General features: G+C 41.9%; 1 protein-coding gene across 3 annotated transcripts in view; it reads left to right on the top strand.

Annotated features, from left to right (window-relative positions):
- si:dkey-21p1.3 (collagen alpha-1(I) chain) overlaps positions 1 to 21,050 on the top strand; it is a 29,631-nt gene that overhangs the window by 8,334 nt on the left and 247 nt on the right. For 2 of the 3 annotated variants that reach the window (XM_035782299.2, XM_052458062.1), the window contains 57 exons: positions 178 to 231; positions 358 to 411; positions 1,630 to 1,737; positions 1,843 to 1,896; positions 2,227 to 2,280; positions 2,505 to 2,549; positions 2,686 to 2,739; positions 2,831 to 2,875; positions 2,978 to 3,031; positions 3,115 to 3,159; positions 3,249 to 3,302; positions 3,475 to 3,519; positions 3,633 to 3,686; positions 3,803 to 3,847; positions 4,138 to 4,194; positions 4,369 to 4,476; positions 4,596 to 4,649; positions 4,745 to 4,798; positions 4,927 to 4,971; positions 5,168 to 5,221; positions 5,419 to 5,463; positions 5,604 to 5,657; positions 5,752 to 5,805; positions 7,073 to 7,126; positions 7,225 to 7,278; positions 7,406 to 7,459; positions 7,587 to 7,631; positions 7,728 to 7,772; positions 13,601 to 13,708; positions 13,819 to 13,872; positions 13,984 to 14,037; positions 14,214 to 14,267; positions 14,358 to 14,465; positions 14,580 to 14,633; positions 14,751 to 14,858; positions 14,984 to 15,037; positions 15,123 to 15,176; positions 15,345 to 15,398; positions 15,504 to 15,557; positions 15,645 to 15,752; positions 15,856 to 15,909; positions 16,539 to 16,592; positions 16,700 to 16,753; positions 16,860 to 16,913; positions 17,019 to 17,072; positions 17,205 to 17,258; positions 17,370 to 17,423; positions 17,538 to 17,591; positions 17,678 to 17,731; positions 17,856 to 17,909; positions 18,024 to 18,041; positions 18,124 to 18,186; positions 18,315 to 18,389; positions 19,907 to 20,051; positions 20,202 to 20,308; positions 20,522 to 20,602; positions 20,690 to 20,899. In XM_035782299.2, coding sequence (XP_035638192.1) covers positions 178 to 231; positions 358 to 411; positions 1,630 to 1,737; positions 1,843 to 1,896; positions 2,227 to 2,280; positions 2,505 to 2,549; positions 2,686 to 2,739; positions 2,831 to 2,875; positions 2,978 to 3,031; positions 3,115 to 3,159; positions 3,249 to 3,302; positions 3,475 to 3,519; positions 3,633 to 3,686; positions 3,803 to 3,847; positions 4,138 to 4,194; positions 4,369 to 4,476; positions 4,596 to 4,649; positions 4,745 to 4,798; positions 4,927 to 4,971; positions 5,168 to 5,221; positions 5,419 to 5,463; positions 5,604 to 5,657; positions 5,752 to 5,805; positions 7,073 to 7,126; positions 7,225 to 7,278; positions 7,406 to 7,459; positions 7,587 to 7,631; positions 7,728 to 7,772; positions 13,601 to 13,708; positions 13,819 to 13,872; positions 13,984 to 14,037; positions 14,214 to 14,267; positions 14,358 to 14,465; positions 14,580 to 14,633; positions 14,751 to 14,858; positions 14,984 to 15,037; positions 15,123 to 15,176; positions 15,345 to 15,398; positions 15,504 to 15,557; positions 15,645 to 15,752; positions 15,856 to 15,909; positions 16,539 to 16,592; positions 16,700 to 16,753; positions 16,860 to 16,913; positions 17,019 to 17,072; positions 17,205 to 17,258; positions 17,370 to 17,423; positions 17,538 to 17,591; positions 17,678 to 17,731; positions 17,856 to 17,909; positions 18,024 to 18,041; positions 18,124 to 18,186; positions 18,315 to 18,389; positions 19,907 to 20,051; positions 20,202 to 20,308; positions 20,522 to 20,602; positions 20,690 to 20,899 — 3,645 coding nt within the window. Of the gene's footprint in view, positions 1 to 177; positions 232 to 357; positions 416 to 1,629; positions 1,738 to 1,842; positions 1,897 to 2,226; positions 2,281 to 2,504; positions 2,550 to 2,685; positions 2,740 to 2,830; positions 2,876 to 2,977; positions 3,032 to 3,114; positions 3,160 to 3,248; positions 3,303 to 3,474; positions 3,520 to 3,632; positions 3,687 to 3,802; positions 3,848 to 4,137; positions 4,195 to 4,368; positions 4,477 to 4,595; positions 4,650 to 4,744; positions 4,799 to 4,926; positions 4,972 to 5,167; positions 5,222 to 5,418; positions 5,464 to 5,603; positions 5,658 to 5,751; positions 5,806 to 7,072; positions 7,127 to 7,224; positions 7,279 to 7,405; positions 7,460 to 7,586; positions 7,632 to 7,727; positions 7,773 to 13,600; positions 13,709 to 13,818; positions 13,873 to 13,983; positions 14,038 to 14,213; positions 14,268 to 14,357; positions 14,466 to 14,579; positions 14,634 to 14,750; positions 14,859 to 14,983; positions 15,038 to 15,122; positions 15,177 to 15,344; positions 15,399 to 15,503; positions 15,558 to 15,644; positions 15,753 to 15,855; positions 15,910 to 16,538; positions 16,593 to 16,699; positions 16,754 to 16,859; positions 16,914 to 17,018; positions 17,073 to 17,204; positions 17,259 to 17,369; positions 17,424 to 17,537; positions 17,592 to 17,677; positions 17,732 to 17,855; positions 17,910 to 18,023; positions 18,042 to 18,123; positions 18,187 to 18,314; positions 18,390 to 19,906; positions 20,052 to 20,201; positions 20,309 to 20,521; positions 20,603 to 20,689; positions 20,900 to 21,050 lie in introns of those variants that run through there. The other variant, XM_052458068.1, reaches the window with a different exon arrangement.

Raw genomic sequence — 21,050 nt, 5'->3', positions numbered from 1 at the left:
AGAAGAATATGCCCTTTAGGTGGCAGTATAGTAGCCAAATCATAGGCGTTTAAATCACAGCTTATTGTCAATGCAGAATATCAAGTAATTTATTGCATCATATCAGAAGGAATATAATTTAGTATTTTGAAATGATTACCCAGTCTATGTACTGTATGTACGGTTGTTTATCCTCAGAGATTGAAGGGCCCTCCAGGGCCCCTTGGCCCCCCTGGGGATGCTGGACCTCCTGTGAGTAAATGTATAACTGTATACTGTATGTCAGTATCCCAACATTGCTCATTATTAGACTCTACTGATTGACACATCACTCTCATAATGCTTGTTCACTGACAGAAGAGATTGTTTGTATTCCAGGGACCCCCGGGAATTACTGGAAAACAAGGACGAAAAGGAGATGGAGGAAAAATCGTAGGTATCTCCATTTTATCTGAATATGATCACAGTCTACACCGAGGCATAACTTGTTTTGCCTGTGAGTTGAAACTCAGTCAATGATATGTGGACACGAGTGGAAATGTAATTATATGCATGTGATCACCCAAATAAATTATAGATTCATTCCAATTGGCAGTTCCAACCGTAAGAACACAGGATAAGTATCTGTTAAGTGTGTCTATACGGTATGCTGAATGTAGCTGTTAACTACAATTACTTCAACTCTGAGATCTTAAAACAGAGCAGTGAGGTGAAGCTAACCCATCTGCTGTTTCTATTCTCCCTCCTCTGCTATCACAGAATGTTAACAACACTGAAATAGGATCACAGGATGCTGTTAGATGAGTCAGATGACTGCTTCCACACTCCACAGTATCATAGCAACACCCACTTCAGGCAACAGGTCAACGCAGTGCTCTCATTAGCATTCATTGGAGATCTGAGCCCAAAAACCACATACTGCTTTTGCTTTCAGCACTTCTGTTTGTGAAGCAGCAGCACTTGAGCATTTCCAGTGAGTGCCCAGGGCGTCATTAGTATAAGTGTTAACAGCACCTTAGCGCTTGAGCTCTTTTTCAATGATCATGCGTCTGAAATGCATCACCGCTAAGTGTTGCTCTTTTTGCCTTGGCACACTGCTACTGCTGTGAAGCCCAGTAATGCAAAGCTGTCCCAGACAGACGGTGTCAATAGTGGCACTACACAATGGCAGCAGACTGGGCAAGCTGTCCACATCTGATTGCCAGTGAACCCAGCTGACATACTGAAGGAACCGCTTTCACCACAGTGTTACCTCAGCTGTGACACAGAAAGTGCAGAAAGCTGTTGTTCTGATTGTATACAACACCACTATCGGGGTTGGTCATTATCTGCTAGTCTTGTGTAGCCAGACGAGACGCTGTACCCTCGCATTTGTTCTGCATCCTGGCTAGAAGAACTTGGAAGCCTGTCACACGAGGCTACTTGTCTGCTAACCAATGAGGGGAAGCCACCCAGTGAAATCTATACTGGCCATTGACGGAATGAACTACTATACAATTTAATTTAAAAATTGTGAGGGTCGCTTTCAGTCTTGAACTGGACTTATCATGGCCCTTGGGCTGCATGTTGTCTGCCATTATCATTGGCTATAGGATTGTCCGAGTCCGAGACTGAATTCCTCATCTTATGCCGTCCGTGTCTGTATTCAAGGGTGGTCCTGGACCACCAGGGATGCCCGGGCCTCCAGGAAGAACTGGGAGTGATGGGTTTGATGGTATAAATTCTGATGATGGCCCTGCAGGACCACCTGGGGAACAGGTAGGACACATTTAACAAAGACTGAAGAGTTTTCATGTGTTATACATCAATAGAGACTGTTCCAGTGTCAGTGTTGTTGACAGAGCTCTCTACTTGTACTAACAGGGTCTCCAGGGTTACAGAGGAGAGAAGGGCAGCAAAGGGGAGCTGGGTGAGTGGGTAAGAATGGCTAGGACTTCTAACGTTATGTAGATTATATCTTAGTTTGACCAATAGAAACACATTAGATATCAGTGGACAGATTACAGACACTCAAAGTAAATGTTTTAAGCAGGGCAAACTTATTTACTGTACTCTGACCATGAAAGTTTCATTGTGACTGGACATTTCAGCACTGCCAGCTGCAGTATATGCCGTCAAGCTTTCCATCGATTGGTTGTGCAATAAATCCCTGCAAGGCCCAATTAAGAAATGTTTTGTAGGCTAGACATTCATACCAGTATGTCTTGCCACCAATTCTTTGTAACAGTAATTCTGTGTATTGTTAAGGGTTATGAAGGAGAACTAGGACCCCAGGGAAACAGAGGCCGGAAAGGAGACAAGGTCAGACTGAGTGTCTTGTTTTCATGGAACTAAATGTTCTCACACTTGAGTCTTTTTCCTCACTGGTTCCGGAGCTCTGCTGTGAACGCTAATTTTCATTCCAGCTAATCCCAGATTGATATCGGTTCAGTTCAATGAGCAACCCAATCACACATTGAGGGATTCATTTGAAGTTCATAATGGGTTTCAACATGAATTCTAACTTGTGTCTTTGTTGTCGTCAGGGGAATAAAGGAAACCGAGGGCTCATAGGGATCACTGGATACATAGTGAGTAATACCTACCTTTGAATATTGCTATTTCATCAGATACGATACATCAGCTGTTTGATACTGAACCCTCATGTTAAGTATGAACATGTTGAAGTATGTTGAGTGTTTAAGTTGTTCTTTTCATGCTGTGTAGGGAATACCTGGAGCCAGAGGACAACTGGGCTACCCGGGAACATCTGGACCTCCTGTGAGTATATTAAAACAGTTACAACACAGTTATTTACCTGTCTTCTGAATAATGTCTGCACTGTCTTGAGAGAGTATTTTCTGTTATTAAGGGAGACATCGGTGGCATTGGTTTTGTTGGATCACCAGGCCCTCCTGTAAGTTATTCTGCTTCACTCTCAATTGGATCATATGCTCTAAAATGAATGTCAACCAAGTCACCCAAGCTGCTTATATGAACCTATACATCTCCTTTTCAGGGCAAAATGGGGCCAAGAGGGCCAAAGGGGGTACCAGGAGTCAATGGACCACCAGTAAGGACACATTTGAGCATGATATTGTAGGTATTGAGCCACATGTGTCAACAGCCCTGTCTAATCTCTCTGTCTGTCATTAGGGCCAACCAGGTGAGCGAGGCCTAAGGGGACCACTCAGGCCTCAGGTGAGAATGAATCTTCCTGAATTGAAAGCTGAATTGACATCTAGGTAAATGTACTTGTCCACAATTCATATTATTGTCTCTCATTCCAGGGAGAGCCAGGTCCTGATGGGATTGTTGGATTCTCTGGCGTTCGTGGACCTCAGGTAGAATCAGATATTTTTTTCCTCACTCTCATTGATTTGATCATGCTACATTTACTCACAAGAGAATATGCACAATCCATACATCTGTGCCAGTGATCATAGACCATCATCAATTCACATTTATTATCTTATTATTATTATTATCTTTATTAAGTTTTGAATGTGTCCACAGGGAAAAACAGGTGCAGATGGGCCTACAGGTCCGAAAGGGGATCCCGTGAGTATCAATCAAGGCTGAATCATTTATTTATTAAAGCATTTATGATGAATGTTTCCATAAATTTGACTTGTAATCTACAATCTTACGCAATCCTTCATGTTTTTAAACAGGGTGACGCAGGTGATGAGGGAAATATAGGAGAATCAGGACTCTCTGGGCTTCACGTAAGCACACATGAATGTACACGTAAGAATTGAAAACTCAAAGCAATGTATTTTATTAAACCAATTATACTGAATAAGTCATTCACAAACTTGGCCTGTTTTTTCCTTCTTATCAGGGAGCCAATGGCAAACCAGGAAAAACTGGACCCTCAGGTGACCCAGTAAGATTACTTAAAGCAATTTCTTTATTTTGTATTGAGTTGATATCTAAGTCTTAAGTATTTAACAGTAATCATGTTAACACTATAAGGACATGTAGTTTTGTCCCACAAAGTAAAAATTCCATGATACAGTAGTCGTTTCTTCCTGTCCCTGAAACTTTACTTAGTCTGAAAATGTTCTGTGCGGGTTTTCTTACTAATTCATATTTCCCTTCATATCCAACCGCCTAGTACTAACTGTGTAGCTGTCTTTGTTTGTCTGTCTGTCCATGTTCACCTTCCTCCTGTAGGGGATCAAAGCATCTAAGAGAAGTGACAAGGGTGACCCAGGATTTAAAGGGGACCAGGTGAGTGGACATTATGCACATGGCTAACATTACTACATACAGTATAGAAGTTGCTTTATGTGACCTACTCTTCTGTCAGACATGACAGTTGTGTATTTGCTTGCATCTGTTAGCAATTGACCTCCTTCCATCCCTTCACTGTGCATTCATTTACTTGTCCTCCCTGATGGGCAGGGTCGACCCGGGCCTCCAGGTAAAAGAGGCTTTAAAGGCAGAGGAGGAGCATCAGGGCTGCTAGGTAATGTTGGACCAGTGGGGCCCCCTGGATTTCCTGGAACCACAGTAAGTAGAACCTCTTTAATCTGGTCACTGCAAAGTACTGTAATGGGATGTAATATCATTACACCTGTTCAGATCACCATATCCTGATGTAATGGTACTTTACCTTTCTGTTTCTTCAGGGTTATGATGGAATCATTGGGGAGAATGGTAAGCAGGGAAAAGATGGGCCAAAGGTAAGAGCAGTCTGGAGGTGGAGCTAACATACCTTGTACAGTACTTATCCAGATTGACTATTGTATTTTAAAAATCCGTCCTTCTGTCTTTGCAGGGTGGCAGAGGTCCTAGCGGTGGGCCAGGCGTTGTTGGACCTAGAGGTGATAAGGTACTAGAAGAGCTTGCAATTTCTGTTGCTATCTGCCACTTATTAATCTTGTAACATCGTTTTGATCTCAGTGGTGCGTACCAATCCAGTAGGAGATGTACTGATGCTGTTGTTTGTTGGTTTCTCAGGGGCGAGAAGGTCGAGTAGGATTTGCCGGTTTGCCAGGGCCTTTTGTAAGTGGGAATAGCATAGTCTTCATTTACGAGACAATTCAGAATGATCAAGGTCAAGGAATTATTGACTTTCATCCATCATACAGTGGTGAAATACTATTTTTTACCTTGTTTCAAGTAAACATGATCACAGATTTCTGATTTTAGATGTGACTACCAGTTTTACTATGGCTTGATGTGTCTGTCCTGTCCACAGGGAGAGATGGGGAAGTCAGGAGAGAGAGGAGCTGAAGGAGAACCCGGTATTAAGGTTCCTAAGTACCTACACTTCTTATTCTGTCTATATAGTTTCCTGCCATCATCAGTTGAGAAAAATGCACTCACACCAATGATCTATACACCAGACCATTGAAGAACAGATCTGATGTTATAACATGGTATATATTGAGACCGGTCAGTATGTTTGAGGTCTTGTTTTCATCTAACACTTGGATTTGAATCACACAGGGGAGGACTGGAATTCCAGGAGTCACTGGACTGAAAGGGCTGAAGGTAAAACTTTTATTTAAGGATGCAGTTATTTTCACTCCTTGCCACACCTGCACATGTACATATTACTAAGGAGGGCCAGAGTTCAGAAAAGTGCAATGGAAGAGAACATGAAAACAGAACAATTGTCTTTCTCCACTCAGGGACTTCAAGGCTATCTAGGAGGTAGGGGACTGGATGGAACACATGGACCCCCGGTAAGATCCCATCATACTCTATGTGTCCTGTGCCAGAGATGGTCCTGTTTATTTCAATCACAGGTGTGGTTTGACCATGATCCCTGTCCTCTAGGGACCCATCGGAGGAACTGCATCTGACGGGGATACTGGATCTACTGGACTAAGGGTAGGTATTCTACAACTTCAATTATTATTTTCTATTTTGGGATTTTTGGTCATTTTTTGGGACTACTTGACCTTACACTTTTGATACACTATATATACAAAAGTATGCGGACACCCCTTCAAATTAGTGGATTAGACTTTTTCAGCCCCACCCGTTGCTGACAGGTGTATACAATCAAACACACACCCATTCAATCTTCATAGACAAACATTGTCAGTAGAATGGCCTTACTGAAGAGTTCAGTTCCAACAAGTCAGTTCGTCAAATTTCTGCCCTACTAGAGCTGCCCCGGTCAACTCTAAGTGCTGTTATTATGAAGTGGAAACATCTAAGAGCAACAACAGCTCAGCTGCGAAATGGTAAGCCACACAAGCGCACAGAACGGGACCACTGAGTGCTGAAGTTTGTAGCGTGTAAAAATTGTCTGTCCTCGGTTGCAACACTCACTACCGAGTTCCAAACTGCCTCTGAATGGAATGTCAGCACAATAACTGTTCGCTGGAGCTTCATGAAATGGGTTTCCATGGCCGAGTAGCCGCACACAAGCCTAAGATCACCATGCGCAATGCCAAGCATCGGCTGGATTGGTGTAAAGCTCACCGCCATTGAAGTCTGGAGCAGTAGAAATGCGTTCTCTGGAGTGACTCCACCTGCCCAAATCCATAGTACCAACTATAAAAGCTGGTGGAGGAGGAATAATGGTCTAGGGCTGTTTTTCATGGTTCAGGCTAGGCCCCTTAGTTCCACTGAAGGGAAATCTTAATGCTACAGCATACATTACATTACATTTAAGTCATTTAGCAGACGCTCTTATACAATGATATTCTAGACGATTCTGTGCTTTCAACTTTTTGGGGAAGGCACCTTTCCTGTTAAAGCATGACAATGCCCCCGTGCACAAAGCGAGGTCCATACAGAAATGTTCTGTTGAGATTGGTGAGGAAGAACTTGACTGGCCTGTACAGAGCCCTGACCTCAACCCCATCGAACACCTTTGGGATGAATTGGCACGCCGGCTGCGAGCCAGGCCTAATCGCCCATAATCAGTGTCCAACCTCACTAATGCGCTTGTGGCTGAATGGAAGCAAGTCCCCGCAGCAATGTTCCAACATCTAGTGGAAAGCCTTCACAGAAAAGTGGAGGCTGATATAGCAGCAAAGGGGGGACCAACTCCATAATAATGACCATGATTTTGGAATGAGATATTTGATGAGCAGGGGCCACATACTTTTGGTCATGTAGTGTATATTTATATATGATTTCATAGGGAATGGTGGGGAAGACTGGGGCACCAGGGATTCAAGGTCCAGTTGGGAAGAGTGTGAGTATTGTACTGTTCTTGGCTATACACACTAATTTACAACAGGCGATGATAAAATTATCATACTGACCAAGCATGGGGATATTATTTGTCAACAGGGGGATTCTGGTGGTAGAGGGATCACTGGTAAGCCAGGAAAGCCAGGAGTCAGGGTAAGTCCACGTTACCCCATAAACATTCCCTAACTCTTTTACTTAGCTATGTCTGACAAAGCAGTTGTGTTTGTCAGTGTATCAGCACAATCTTTTTTGTCAGTTTGTTTTACCATCCTTTACATAGGGTGCCAAAGGTAAAGAGGGTCCGAACGGCCTTCTGGGAAATCCTGGCCTGAAGGTACTGAAATGGACCTCCTAAAATACAAAACATTAAAAATTGTTTCCCATAAAGCAATAAAGGAGTTATAAACTGTTTCGTAATACTATAGTGTGGACATAGCTTACTGATATGTTGATTTCGGAAGGGAAACAGAGGTCAAGAAGGTTCGAAGGGGAAACGCGGAAGTCCAGTAAGTGTCAGATTAGTTCTATTCTCAGAGCTTTATAAAGTGTGTCTGACTGAATCTACATGGAGACTCATGACATTTTCTCACATTGTGTTTCAGGGCGTGCAGGGATTGACAGGGATACAGGGATACAGAGGAGCTCCTGTAAGACTAAGCCACATTTTAGTCATTGCAACAGGGGCCATTTTTTTATATACACGGCAATTCAAAAGTTTTGGTCACTTAGAAATGTCCTTGTTTTTGAAAGAAAAGCCCATTTTTGGTCCATTAAAATGACATCAAATTGATCAGAAATACAGCGTCGACATTGTTAATGTTCTAAATGACTATTGTAACTGGAAACTACAAATTTCATTATGGAATATCTACTGTACATAGGTGTACAGAGGCCCATTATCAGCAACCATCACTCCTGTGTTCCAATGGCACGTTGTGTTAGCTAATCCACGTTTTTCATTTTAAAAGGCTAATTGATCATTAGAAAACCGTTTTGCAATTATGTTAGCACATCTGAAAACTGTTGTTCGGATTAAAGAAGAAATAAAACTGGCCTTCTTTAGACTAGTTGAGTATCTGGCACATCAGCATTTGTGGTTTCGATTACAGGCTCAAAATGGCCAGAAACAAATAACTTTCTTCTGAAACTTGTCAGTCTATTCTTGTTCTGTGAAGTTAAGGCTATTCCATGCGAGAAATTGCCAAGAAACTGAAGATCTTGTTCAACGCTGTGTACTACTCCCTTCACAGAACAGAGCAAACTGGCCCTAACCAGAATAGAAAGAGGAGTGGGAGGCCCCGGTGCACAACTGAGAAAGAGGACAAGTACATTAGAGTGTCTAATTTGAGAAACAGACGACTCACAAGTCCTCAACTGGCAGCTTCATTAAATATTCCCTCAAAACACCAGTCTCAATGTCATCAGTGAAGAGGCGACTCCGGGATGCTGGCCTTCTAGGCAGAGTTGCAAAGAAAAAGCCATATCTCAAACTGGCCAATAAAAAGAAAAGATTAAGATTGCAAAATAACACAGACACTGGACAGAGGAAGATTGGAAAAAAGTGTTATGGACAGACAATTCTAAGTTTGATGTGCTTCGATCACAAAGACGAATATTCGTAAGACACAGAAAAAATTAAAAGATGCTTGATGAGTGCTTGATGCCATCTGTCAAGCATGGTGGAGGCAATGTGATGGTCTGGGGGTGCTTTTGTGGTGGTAAAGTGGGAGATTTGTACATGGTAAAAGGAATCTTGAAGATGGAAGGCTATCACTCCCTTTTGCAAAGCCATGCCATACCCTGTGGACGGCACTTAATTTCCTCCAACAACAGGACAATGACCCAAAACACAGCTCCAAACTATGCAAGAACTATTTAGGGAAGAAGCAGTCAGCTGGTGTTCTGTCTATAATGGAGTGGCCAGCACAGTCACCGGATCTCAACCCTATTGAGCTGTTGTGGGAGCAGCTTGACCATATGGTACGTAAACCGTGTCCGTCAAGCCAAATCCAACTTGTGGGAGGTGCTTCAGGAAGCATGGGGTGAAATCTCTTCAGATTACCTAAAACAATTGGCAACTAGAATGCCAAAGGTCTGCAAGGCTGTAATTGCTGCATATTGAGGATTCCTTGACGAAAGCTAAGTTTGAAGGACACAATTGTTATTTCAATTAAAAATCATTATTTATAACCTTGTCAACATCTTGAATATATTTCCTATTAATTTTGCAACTAATTTCATGTATGTTATTATAAAAACCAAAGACATTTCAAAGTGAAACCAAACTTTTGAAGGGTAGTGTATATACAGTTGAAGTCGTAAGTTTACAGTGCCTTGTGTAAGTATTCGGCCCCCTTGAACTTTGCGACCTTTTGCCACATTTCAGGCTTCAAACATAAAGATATAAAACTGTATTTTTTTGTGAAGAATCAACAACAAGTGGGACACAATCATGAAGTGGAACAACATTTATTGGATATTTCGAACTTTTTTAACAAATCAAAAACGGAAAAATTGGGCGTGCAAAATTATTCAGCCCCTTTACTTTCAGTGCAGCAAACTCTCTCCAGAAGTTCAGTGAGGATCTCTGAATGATCCAATGTTGACCTAAATGACTAATGATGATAAATACAATCCACCTGTGTGTAATCAAGTCTACGTATAAATGCACCTGCACTGTGATAGTCTCAGAGGTCCGTTAAAAGCGCAGAGAGCATCATGTAGTACAAGGAACACACCAGGCAGGTCCGAGATACTGTTGTGAAGAAGTTTAAAGCCGGATTTTGATACAAAAAGATTTCCCAAGCTTTAAACATCCCAAGGAGCACTGTGCAAGCGATAATATTGAAATGGAAGGATTATCCGACCACTGCAAATCTACCAAGACCTGGCCGTCCCTCTAAACTTTCAGCTCATACAAGGAGAAGACTGATCAGAGATGCAGCCAAGAGGCCCATGATCACTCTGGATGAACTGCAGAGATCTACAGCTGAGGTGGGACACTCTGTCCATAGGACAACAATCAGTCGTATATTGCACAAATCTGGCCTTTATGGAAGAGTGGCAAGAAGAAAGACATTTCTTAAAGATATCCATAAAGTGTTGTTTAAAGTTTGCCACAAGCCACCTGGGAGACACACCAAACATGTGGAAGAAGGTGCTCTGGTCAGATGAAACCAAAATTGAACTTTGTGGCAACAATTCAAAACGTTATGTTTGGCGTAAAAGCATCACCCTGAACACACCATCCCCACTGTCAAACATGGTGGTGGCAGCATCATGGTTTGGGCCTGCTTTTCTTCAGCAGGGACAGGGAAGATGGTTAAAATTGATGGGAAGATGGATGGAGCCAAATACAGGACCATTCTGGAAGAAAACCTGATGGAGTCTGCAAAAGACCTGACACTGGGACAGAGATGTCTTCCAACAAGACAATGATCCAAAACATAAAGCAAAATCTACAATGGAATGGTTCAAAAATAAACATATCCAGGTGTTAGAATGGCCAAGTCAAAGTCCAGACCTGAATCCAATCGAGAATCTGTGGAAAGAACTGAAAACTGCTTTTCACAAATGCTCTCCATCCAACCTCACTGAGCTCGAGCTGTTTTGCAAGGAGGAATGGGAAAAAATTTCAGTCTCTCGATATGCAAAACTGATAGAGACATACCCCAAGTGACTGACAGCTGGAATTGCAGCAAAAGGTGGCGCTACAAAGTATTAATTTAAGGGGGCTGAATAATTTTGCACGCCCAATTTTTCAGTTTTTCATTTGTTAAAAATGTTTGAAATATCCAATAAATGTCGTTCCACTTCATGATTGTGTCCCGCGTGTTGTTGATTCTTCATAAAAAAATACAGTTTTATATCTTTGTTTGAAGCCTGAAATGTGGCAAAAGGTCGCAAAGTTCAAGGGGGCCGAATACTTTCGCAAGGCACTGTACATACACTTACTGTATGTTGTATGTCATTAAAACACATTTTTGGTTAACAAACTATAATTTTGTCAAGTCGGTTAGGACATATACTTTGTGCATGACAAGTCATTTTTACAACAATTGTTTACAGACAGATTATTTCACTTATAATTACTGTATCACAATTCCAGTGGGTCAGACGTTTACATACACTACGTTTACTGTGCCTTTAAACAGCTTGGAAAATTCCAGTAAATTATGTCATGGCTTTAGAAGCTTCTGATAGGTTAATTGACATCATTTGAGTCAATTGGAGGTGTACCTGTGGATGTATTTGAAGACCTACCTTCAAACTCAGTGCCTCTTTGCTTGATATCATGGGAAAATCAAAAGAAATACCTGAATGTACCACTTTATCTGTACAAACAGTAGTACGCAAGTATAAACAACATGGGACCATGCAGCCGTCATATCGCTCAGGAAGGAGACACGTTCTGTCTCCTAGAGATGAACGTACTTTGGTGCGAAAAGTGCAAATCAATCCCAAAACAACAGCAAAGGACCTTGTGAAGATGCTGGAGGAAACAGGTACAAAAGTATCTTTTTCCACAGTAAAACGAGTCCAATATCGACATAACTTGAAAGGCCGCTTAGCAAGGAAGAAGCTACTGCTCCAAAACCGCCATAAAAAAGCCAGACTACGATTTGCAACTGCACATGGGGACAAAGATCGTACTTTTTGGATTAATGTCCTCTGGTCTGATGAAACAAAAATATAACTGTTTGGCCATAATGACCATTGTTAAGTTTGGAGGAATAATGGGGAGGCCTGCAAGCCGAAGAACACCATCCCAGCCGTGAAGCATGGGGGTGGCAACATCATGTTGTGGGGGTGCTTTGCTGCAGGAGGGACTGGTGCACTTCCCAAAATAGATGGCATCATGAGGGAGGAAAATTACGTGGATATGTTGAAGCAACATCTCAAGACATCAGTCAGGAAGTTAAAACTTGGTCACAAATGGGTCTTCCAAATGGACAATGATCCCAAGCATAGGTCCAAAGTTGTGGCAAAATGGCTTAAGTAAAACAAGGTCAAGGTATTAGAGGGGCCATCACAAAGCCCTGAACTCAATCCCATAGACAATTTGTGGGCATAACTGAAAAAGCGTATGCGAGCAAAGAGGCCTTACCAACCTGACTCAGTTACACCAGCTCTGTCAGGGGGAATGGACCAAAATTCACCCAACTTATGGTGGGAAGCTCCTGGAAGGCTACCCGAAACATTTAACCCAAGTTCAACAATTTAAAGGCAATGCTACCAAATACTAATTGAGTGTATGTAAACTTCTGACCCACTGGGAATCTGATAAAAGAAATAAAAGCTGAAATAAATCATTCTCTCTACTACATTTCACATTCTTAAAATAAAGTGGTGATCCTAACTGACCTAAGACAGGGAATTTTTATTCGGATTGAATGTCAGGAATTGTGAAAAACTGAGTTTAAATGTATTTGGCTAAGGTATATCTAAACTTACAACTTAAACTGTACCAATAATCCTGAATATTTACACTTCCGGTCAAAACATTTGGAACACCTACTCATTCAAGGGTTTTTCTTTATGTTTACTATTTTCTACATTGTATAATAGTAAAGACCTCAAAACTATGCAATAACATATATGGAATCATGTCATAATCAAAATAGTGTTAAACTTCAAAATCAAAATATGTTATAGTTGATATTCTTCAAAGTAGCCACCCTTTACCTTAATGACAGCTTTGCACACTCTTGGCATTCTCTCAACCAGCTTCATGAGGTAGTCACCTGGAATGCATTTCAATGAACATGTGTGCCTACATAAAAGTTTATTTGTGGAATTTCTTTCCTTCTTAATGCGTTTGAGCCAATCAGTTGTGTTGTGACAAGGTAGGGGGTATATAGAAAATAGCCCTATTATTTAACCCGCATGGCTACCACAGCATTGTACAGCAATACGCCATCCCACCTGTTTTGGGCTTAGTGGGACTATCATTTGTTTTTCAACAGGATAATGACCCAACACACCTCCAGGCTGTGTAGGGGCTATTTTACCTAGAAGGAGAGTAATGGAGTGCCGCATCAGATGACCTGGCCTCCACAATCGCCTAACATCAACCAAATTGAGATGGCATATGTGGGAACTCCTTCAAGACTGTTGGAAAAGCATTCCAGGTGAAGCTGGTTGAGAGAATGCCAAGAGTGTGCAAAGCTGTCATCAAGGCAAAGGGTGGCTATTTGAAGAATCTCAAATATAAAATATATTTTGATTTTTTGCTTACTACATGATTCCATGCGGTATTTCATAGTTTTGATGTCTTCACTATTATTTTACAATGTAGTAAATAGTAAAAAATTAAGAAAAACCCTTGAATTAGTAGGTGTTCTAAACTTTTGGCCGGTAGTTTACTACACTGTCCAAACACCCTGGTTTTAGCACTAGACTAGAGCATGTCGTGTTAAGTACTTGATTTCAGAGTTTATGTTCTTAATGGTGTGTATTGATCTTATTTATACAGGGCATAGCAGGCAATATAGGACCATGGGGTGAGGTGGGCCTCCAAGGGCCATCAGGGGACAAGGGGCCCCCAGGATTAGTTGGGCCCCGTGGAGTTGTAGGTTACCCAGTAAGTTACCTTGACGATTTGATTGATTGCTGTATTCTCAACGATTGTGGGGCGATTGACATTTTCTTTCATTTTGATATCTTCACATTTTGAATGTCCTTAAATTCTAGGGTAAAGATGGACCACAGGGAGGTATTGGGCCATTGGCAGACAATGGGGATAAGGTACAACTATACTCTATACTACTGTATATTCTGTCATTATCCATGTCATTGGGGCATCAGCTGTATCCAGTGTCTTTTTATAATCCTCTGAAATATCCTGTGTTTGTGCAGGGGTCCAGAGGAGCTATCGGACAGAAGGGAGTTGCTGGTGTCGATGGTGAGGAGGTAGATTGATTATACTGTATTGATTATTTAGTCATTCTATTTATTCTAAATCTAGATTTGGTCATCCAAAATACAGGCATAACATTTTTGACTAAAGAGTCTGATGTAAATCCATTGATCCTCAATGGGTAAAGACAATGATTGCATAAGAAGGGACAAGTGTTGCTGTGCTTTAGGGCCCGACTGGATTGTGGGGTCCAATGGGGCCACCAGGACTGAAGGGGCTACCGGTGAGTATCACAGGATGTATTAATCATGGTTGACAATAACTGTGATATTCAACCGACAAAAAGGATCAATATGACATTTGAATATCTTAGGGTGAAAAGGGGAAGATGGGCGTTCAGGGGGAAAGAGGTGGAAAGGGGATCCAGGGAGACAGAGGCAACCACGGGCAACAAGGACCAAAGGGCCCACTGGGGAAAGAAGTAGGTGTTGTGTTTTTTCAAAAAATTTGATTGTGATGGCTTAGAATCAGTCTTCCTGTGAGTTTACAGTATATCTTTAAAAAGTAGCTAATGCTGGTGTCCTCTGATTCACAGGGATACTTAGGGCCATCAGGGGACAGAGGGAAAGAAGGAGCTTCAGGACTTAAGGTGAGTCACAAACCATCAAACAAGATCATTTTTTTCAACCCCACATAAATCCATAAATTTGATTGAAATTACTGCCTGATTTCTGTGTCTCCTGATGATGTGGATGTGTCTTGACAGGGCCAGCCGGGCATCAGAGGCCCTACAGGTCTCGCTGGGCGTTACGGACCAGGGGGCAACACCGGAAGAGGCCGTGCCAAGGGAGAGAAGGGGCTCCCCGGAACCACAGTAAGTGTTGTTATGGTACCACTATTTGGAAATATACAGTACAGTATGAAGCTGAAATGTTGTTGAGAAAGATGTTCTGGGTTGGGAATGAGTGTCTGACTGGTGTGTTCTCTCTAATGTTATAGGGGCCTCCTGGAAGGTTTGGGCCTACAGGCTTAGTTGGACCAAAAGGACCAACAGTAAGGACAGATTTCAAGGCACATTATTTAGAGTTAATTTAACCTGAGAATACATAATAGGACACTTAATGTCCTGTCATTGCAGGGTTTACCAGGAAAAAGAGGAGTCGATGGAAAAAGTGGACTTGGTGGACTTAAGGTGTAATGCACCATTCAATCTGTTACATTTACATGACCATGTTAGTCATTTAGCATATGCACTTATCCAGATACCTTAAGGATGTTGAGTAATTCATATTGTTTAACCAGTTTATATGGATTTCAGTTACCATGATGCAATTTTAATACAATTTGTGTTTGATCCCAGGGAGATTATGGGGAGAGGGGAAAGACTGGGGCTGGTGGTATCAAAGGAGACCTGGTACGTTTTGCTCTGCAACTTTTAGATAAATAACCATTCAACTTTTTTTTCATCGTTTTAGCCTCCACATCTACTCTCCTTCTCCTTCCTTTATGTTTTTCTCAGGGATTGCAAGGTCCAAGGGGGAAGAAAGGAGAGTCTGGAACAGGAGGCAAAATGGTGGGATATTTCATTTTGATTTAATACAGAGTTTACTAGCTGTTTTTGATTAAAGTTTTAATATGTTTTGTGGATGTTTGTACACAGGGGACATTGGGAAAGAGGGGGTTCACTGGGTCTCCAGGAGGTAAAGGCAGATCTGGGCCTGCTGGTGCCCCTGGAGAGAAAGGTGGTAAAGGAATAGAAGGGCCAAAGGTGAGAGGTTGTGTCATGCAATACACAATCCCTCTTGAAATATCACACTCTTCATATGAAGTGGCTTTGTTTGACCTGACTTTCTCATTTATCTTTGATGAAGGGATTGCATGGCAGCCCAGGAAAGAGGGGAGGCAGGGGAGTTAGAGGCAAACCAGTGAGTTTAATCAGTTCTTTCTTTCAATGCTTGCTCTACACTCCACCCTCTCGCCACAATCGGGGTTGGGTAGGTTACTTTCTAAATGTAATCCATTAAAGTTACTAGCTACCTGTCAAATTGTTATCAGTAATGGAGTTTGGATGACCCAAACTCAGTAATGCACTGATTACTTTCAGTTCCTTTTGGACTACTTTCCCCTTTAAGGAATTAGAAGACAAAAGGGATCCATCAAACAAATTTGGTGTGTCATAGCAGTCTCTGACTTATTTTCAGACTTGCTCAGGTGGAACAAACTTAAACTTGCTTCTTTTTCAGCGCTGAGTTGAATGTCCTTGAGGAAACAAAGGTGTCATAATGTTTTTGTTTTTTTTACAAACATCCTTTGTGAATTTAACATGTAATCCAAGAAGTTATCTAGTTTTTTTAAAGTATCTTTAATTTGATTACATTATTTTAGCTGGTAATGTAAATGATTACAGCTACAGTTTTTTGCAATCAGATTACATGTAATCTGTTACTCCCCAACCGTGCCCACAATGATTTCCCCCACAATGTATTCAAGCGAAGAGTCAACAGTACAATTTTAACCTTTCTTCTGTGCCACATTTTCCTCCTCTTGCTTATAGGGAGAAGAAGGCCCATTGGGACCGGATGGACCAGTTGGAAGATCTGGAAAGCCAGCAAGTATCCCTATAGGGCACGATCCTATCACAGAAAATACAATATAATGTGTTATGATGATGTTGATCCTATTGAGCTGTTTGTTACATTGTCTTTTCTATCTCAGGGACTTGCTGGTTTGGATGGATTGCTGGGGGTTGAAGGAAATGAAGGAGATAATGTAAGCATTGTCTGGTTCCCAAGCATAATCTTAATGTATATATTTGTCAATCAGTAGCCCCAGGACATTGTCTAATAGATCTTCCTTTGATTCTATTTGTCTCCAGGGTGATATTGGTTACAGAGGAACCCTTGGGAGGCCTGGTCTACCAGGGAAGATGGTGAGTGAAATACAGACTTGACTTAAGCATAGTGTTTTTAAGGCTGTATAAGTACACAGTATGTTGGAACTTGATGCATCCCAACTCTAATGATTAATGTTACAGGGTCAAAGTGGACAACCTGGATTGAGTGGTGGTCACGGAGCACCAGGGTCAAAGGTACGACCTGTGTTTGACTAATTGAGATATCCAACAGTGCATGTACATAGAAATACAACAAGAGCTATTTGGCCAAACATCTTTATTTTGCCATGGTTTACATTCAGAACCTTCCACCAATGTTTTGTCAAGGGTAATCTTGGATCAAAAGGAAAACGAGGACCTGCAGGGCCAATGGGGCCAAGGGTAAATACATTTGTAACCTTTATGTTAATGTTTATAAATCCCTGTCTATATTCTCAAACATTTTTTCTTATGCTTGATAACTAAGCACTCTGATATTGCTATTTTGCATAGGGTATGCCAGGGTTTGGAGGAGCAAAGGGGAAGTTTGGCCAGCATGGATCAAAGGTGCTGTATATGTCTCAACACTCAATAACACCTACAGTATGTTATAGAGTAAAACAACAGCATTAGTTTTCTATGTGGTCACATCATCGCTCCTTTATATCTGTTATCTCTCAGGGTCAGGCAGGCGGCAGAGGCCTGCAGGGACATATTGGACCACGAGGAATCAAAGTAGGTCATTTGGAATGTATTTGGAAATCAATGAACCACACCTCATATTTAGAGAGCAGATGACTCTTCAGTCTGTTTTCTTTTAGGGGAATCCAGGACTGCCGGGGAATAACGGGCGGCTCGGCCCAAAAGGCATACAGGTTAGCTGGTGGTATCTCTTTTCCATATGAATTGTTTTAAAGGAATTATATCCTGATACATGCTGCACAACAGTATCAGCACAAATGTATTATCAGTTTATGTCAATGTATTGGTAATTTATAGGGAGACATTGGTCCTCGTGGTCCACCTGGGAAAAAGGGCTTCCCTGGTCTACCTGTATGTATTTTGTCCTTATTTCACAAACCTTCTTCATCTCTTCCAGTATAAGTTTGCTAACATTATGACATTTTGAAGTCTTGTTTGGTAAATTGTGTTTGTTTTATTTTACAGGGTCTCTTTGGAAATAGGGTAAGTAACCATTTCGCATTCTAATGTCTATTGTTGGGTATATTTCCATGGTTTCCATCTAAATCCACCATGCTCTTCACAGGGAATGAAGGGGATACAAGGAATGCCTGGAGTTAAGGGACTGAAAGGTGTGCGTGGACAACCAGTACGTAGAATTATATTATTCATTATAGTCTTATGATCCAAATTATTAACAGTAACTTAATCATCCAGAATGCAGAGTACAGTACATAATGGATCCCATGTAAATGCAAGCCCCCATTTATGTCACAGGGAAAACCAGGTCCTCCTGGCCGTCCAAGAAACAGGCGACCTGGAGCCCTTGGTAAAAGAAGAGGATCCAAAAAAGTTGGTACCCGATTTATTGTAATCTATACCTCTTTATTATACTGTCAAATGGAGGAATCATACGCCATAGTCCAAGCAGACCACCATAATCCCTGTGCCAAAGAACGCTAAGGTAACCTGCCTAAATGACTATCGCCCCATAGCACATGTGGAACCATTAAATACTTTGAAAGTCTGGTCATGGCTCACATTAACAACATCATCCCAGACACCCTGGATCCCCCAACAGATCCACATGACACAATCTCTATTGCACTCCAAACTACCCTTCCCCACCTGGACAAAAGGAACACCTAAATGAGAATGCTGTTCATTGACTACAGCTCAGCGTTCCACACCATAGTGCCTTCCAAGCTCATCACTAAGCTAAGGAGCCTGGGACTGAACACCTCCCTCTGCAACTTGATCCTGGACTTTCTGACGGGGTAGGCAACAACACATCCGCCACACTGACCCTCAACACATGTGCGTGCTTGCTTAGTCCCCTCCTGTACTCCCTGTTCACCCACGACTGCGTGGCCGTGCTCAGCTCCAACACCATCATTAAGTTTGCCGACGACACAACGGTGGTAGGCATGATCACAGACGAACATCAATCTTTCCCTCAACGTCAGCAAGACAAAGGAGCTGATTGTGGACTACAGGAAAGTCAGGGCAGAGCATGTCCCCATTCACATCGATGGGGCTTTAGTGGTGCAGGTTGAGAGCTTCAAGTTCCTCGGTGTCCACATCACTAAGGATCTATCATGGTCCACACACACCAACACAAAGGCTTAAAAGATTTGGAATTGGCCCTCAGACCCTGAAAAAGTTCAACAGCTGCACCACTGAGAGCATCTTGTCTGGCTGCATCAGTTAAGCAACTGCTTGGCATCCAACCACAAGGCGCTACAGAGAGTAGTGCGTACAGCCCAGTACATCACTGGGGCAGTATAGAGGAAGTCGCAAAAAATTGTCCAAGACTCCAACCACCCAAGTCGTAGACTGTTTTCTATGCTACTGAACAGCACCAATTCACCAAGTCTGGAACCAACAGGACCCTGAACAGCTTCTACCCCGAAGCCATAAGACTGCTAAATAGTTCATTAAATAGTTAACCAAATAGCTACCTGGTCTATCTGCATTGACCCTTTTTGCACTAACTTTGTTTCATCACATACGCTGCTGATACTGTTTATTATCTGTCACTTTATTCCTCGTTATATGTACATATCTACCTCAATTACCTGGTACCCCTGCACATCGACTCTGTACTGGTACCCTGTTTATGTAGCCAAGTTATCTTTACTCATTGTGTATTTATAATTAAATATATTAATATGTATTTTACTTTTCTATTATTTCTCTTTTTTTCTCTACATTGTTGGGAAGGGTCCATAAGTAATAATTTCACTGTTAGTATACACCTGTTGTTTACGAAGCATGTGACAAATAAAATGTTATTTGATGATGTATCAGTCTTTATTTATTAGTTAAACCTATTGTGAGTTGTTTTTTGGATGGCCCTGTTTTCCCAGCAAACACGGGCCATGACCAGGAGAACGCTTACCTCACTGCCTGACCAGAACCCAAGCAGCTCCATCAGCTGGCCTCAAGGCAGCAAAGACAGCCCTGCAACCACCTGCCACGAGCTGGGGCTGATTCGTCCACACCTGCAGGATGGTGAGTAGAGCTCAGCAGGTAGCAGTTAGAACACTGAGCTGATGTAGGTAACAGATCAAGTGAAAGCCAACCTCCTCTCCTCCTTTTTACAGCTAGAGTCCTTTGTCCAGTAATATGTTTTGTAAAACTAACAGTGTCTGATCTTTCCAGGACACTTTTACATGGACCCTAACCAGGGCTGCCCATTTGATGCCGTGCAAGTCTTCTGTAACTTCACTGCAGGAGGGATGACCTGTATACCTCCTGTCCAGTCACAGGTAAGTAGCTGGTCCTGGCATCAGTCAGGACACTGGGGAAAGTGGTTGCACAGAATATCCGAGTATGAATGATGTATCTAAAACTTTGCCTCTCCCTTGAGCAGAATATTAAGGAAGGCTTTCTAGTGAGCATCAATTATGGGTCACACCATTTCTCACTTACACGTATTGTTTTCATTTTGAAAAGGCATGTTGTGGTTTATCTTTCTATAGATAATAGGAAAATGGGAACCAGAAAAAAACATGTCAAAAAAGTATATCCAGTGGTTTAGCCAGCTTGATGGTGGCTATAAGGTAAGACATACTGCATGTTACATTTATAATTAAATCTATAACTACATTACTGTAACTGATCCAAATAATTTCCCCCTCCTACTGTAGTCGGAGTATGCTGGTCTTGATGTGGTCCAGCTCCGATTTCTACGGTTACACAGCCACTCTGCCTCTCAGCACCTGACCATCGCCTGCCCGTTTAACCACAATAGTAGAGAAATCACGAAAAATGCAACAAGCAGGGTTCTTCACTTTCTGGGTGACTCTGGTGGGGAGATTGGTTCAAGCTATATGACAGTATCGAAGAATGGTTGTGAAGTAAGACCCAAAGAACAATGTAACCCTTTATACACACCAAGTACATTTGTTGTTTTATGTCAGCTACAGAACAACTCATTCTACACAACCATTGTAATTCATGGCCTGGCCACTTGATGTCAGTCAAGACCAATACAAAGACGACAGGGCT

The sequence above is a fragment of the Oncorhynchus keta genome, chromosome 1 (assembly GCF_023373465.1).
Source record: "Oncorhynchus keta strain PuntledgeMale-10-30-2019 chromosome 1, Oket_V2, whole genome shotgun sequence".
In the NCBI taxonomy this organism is placed as follows: domain Eukaryota; kingdom Metazoa; phylum Chordata; class Actinopteri; order Salmoniformes; family Salmonidae; genus Oncorhynchus; species Oncorhynchus keta.
Note: the sequence above shows the minus strand (reverse complement) of the source record. Positions and strands in the feature narration are given on the sequence as shown.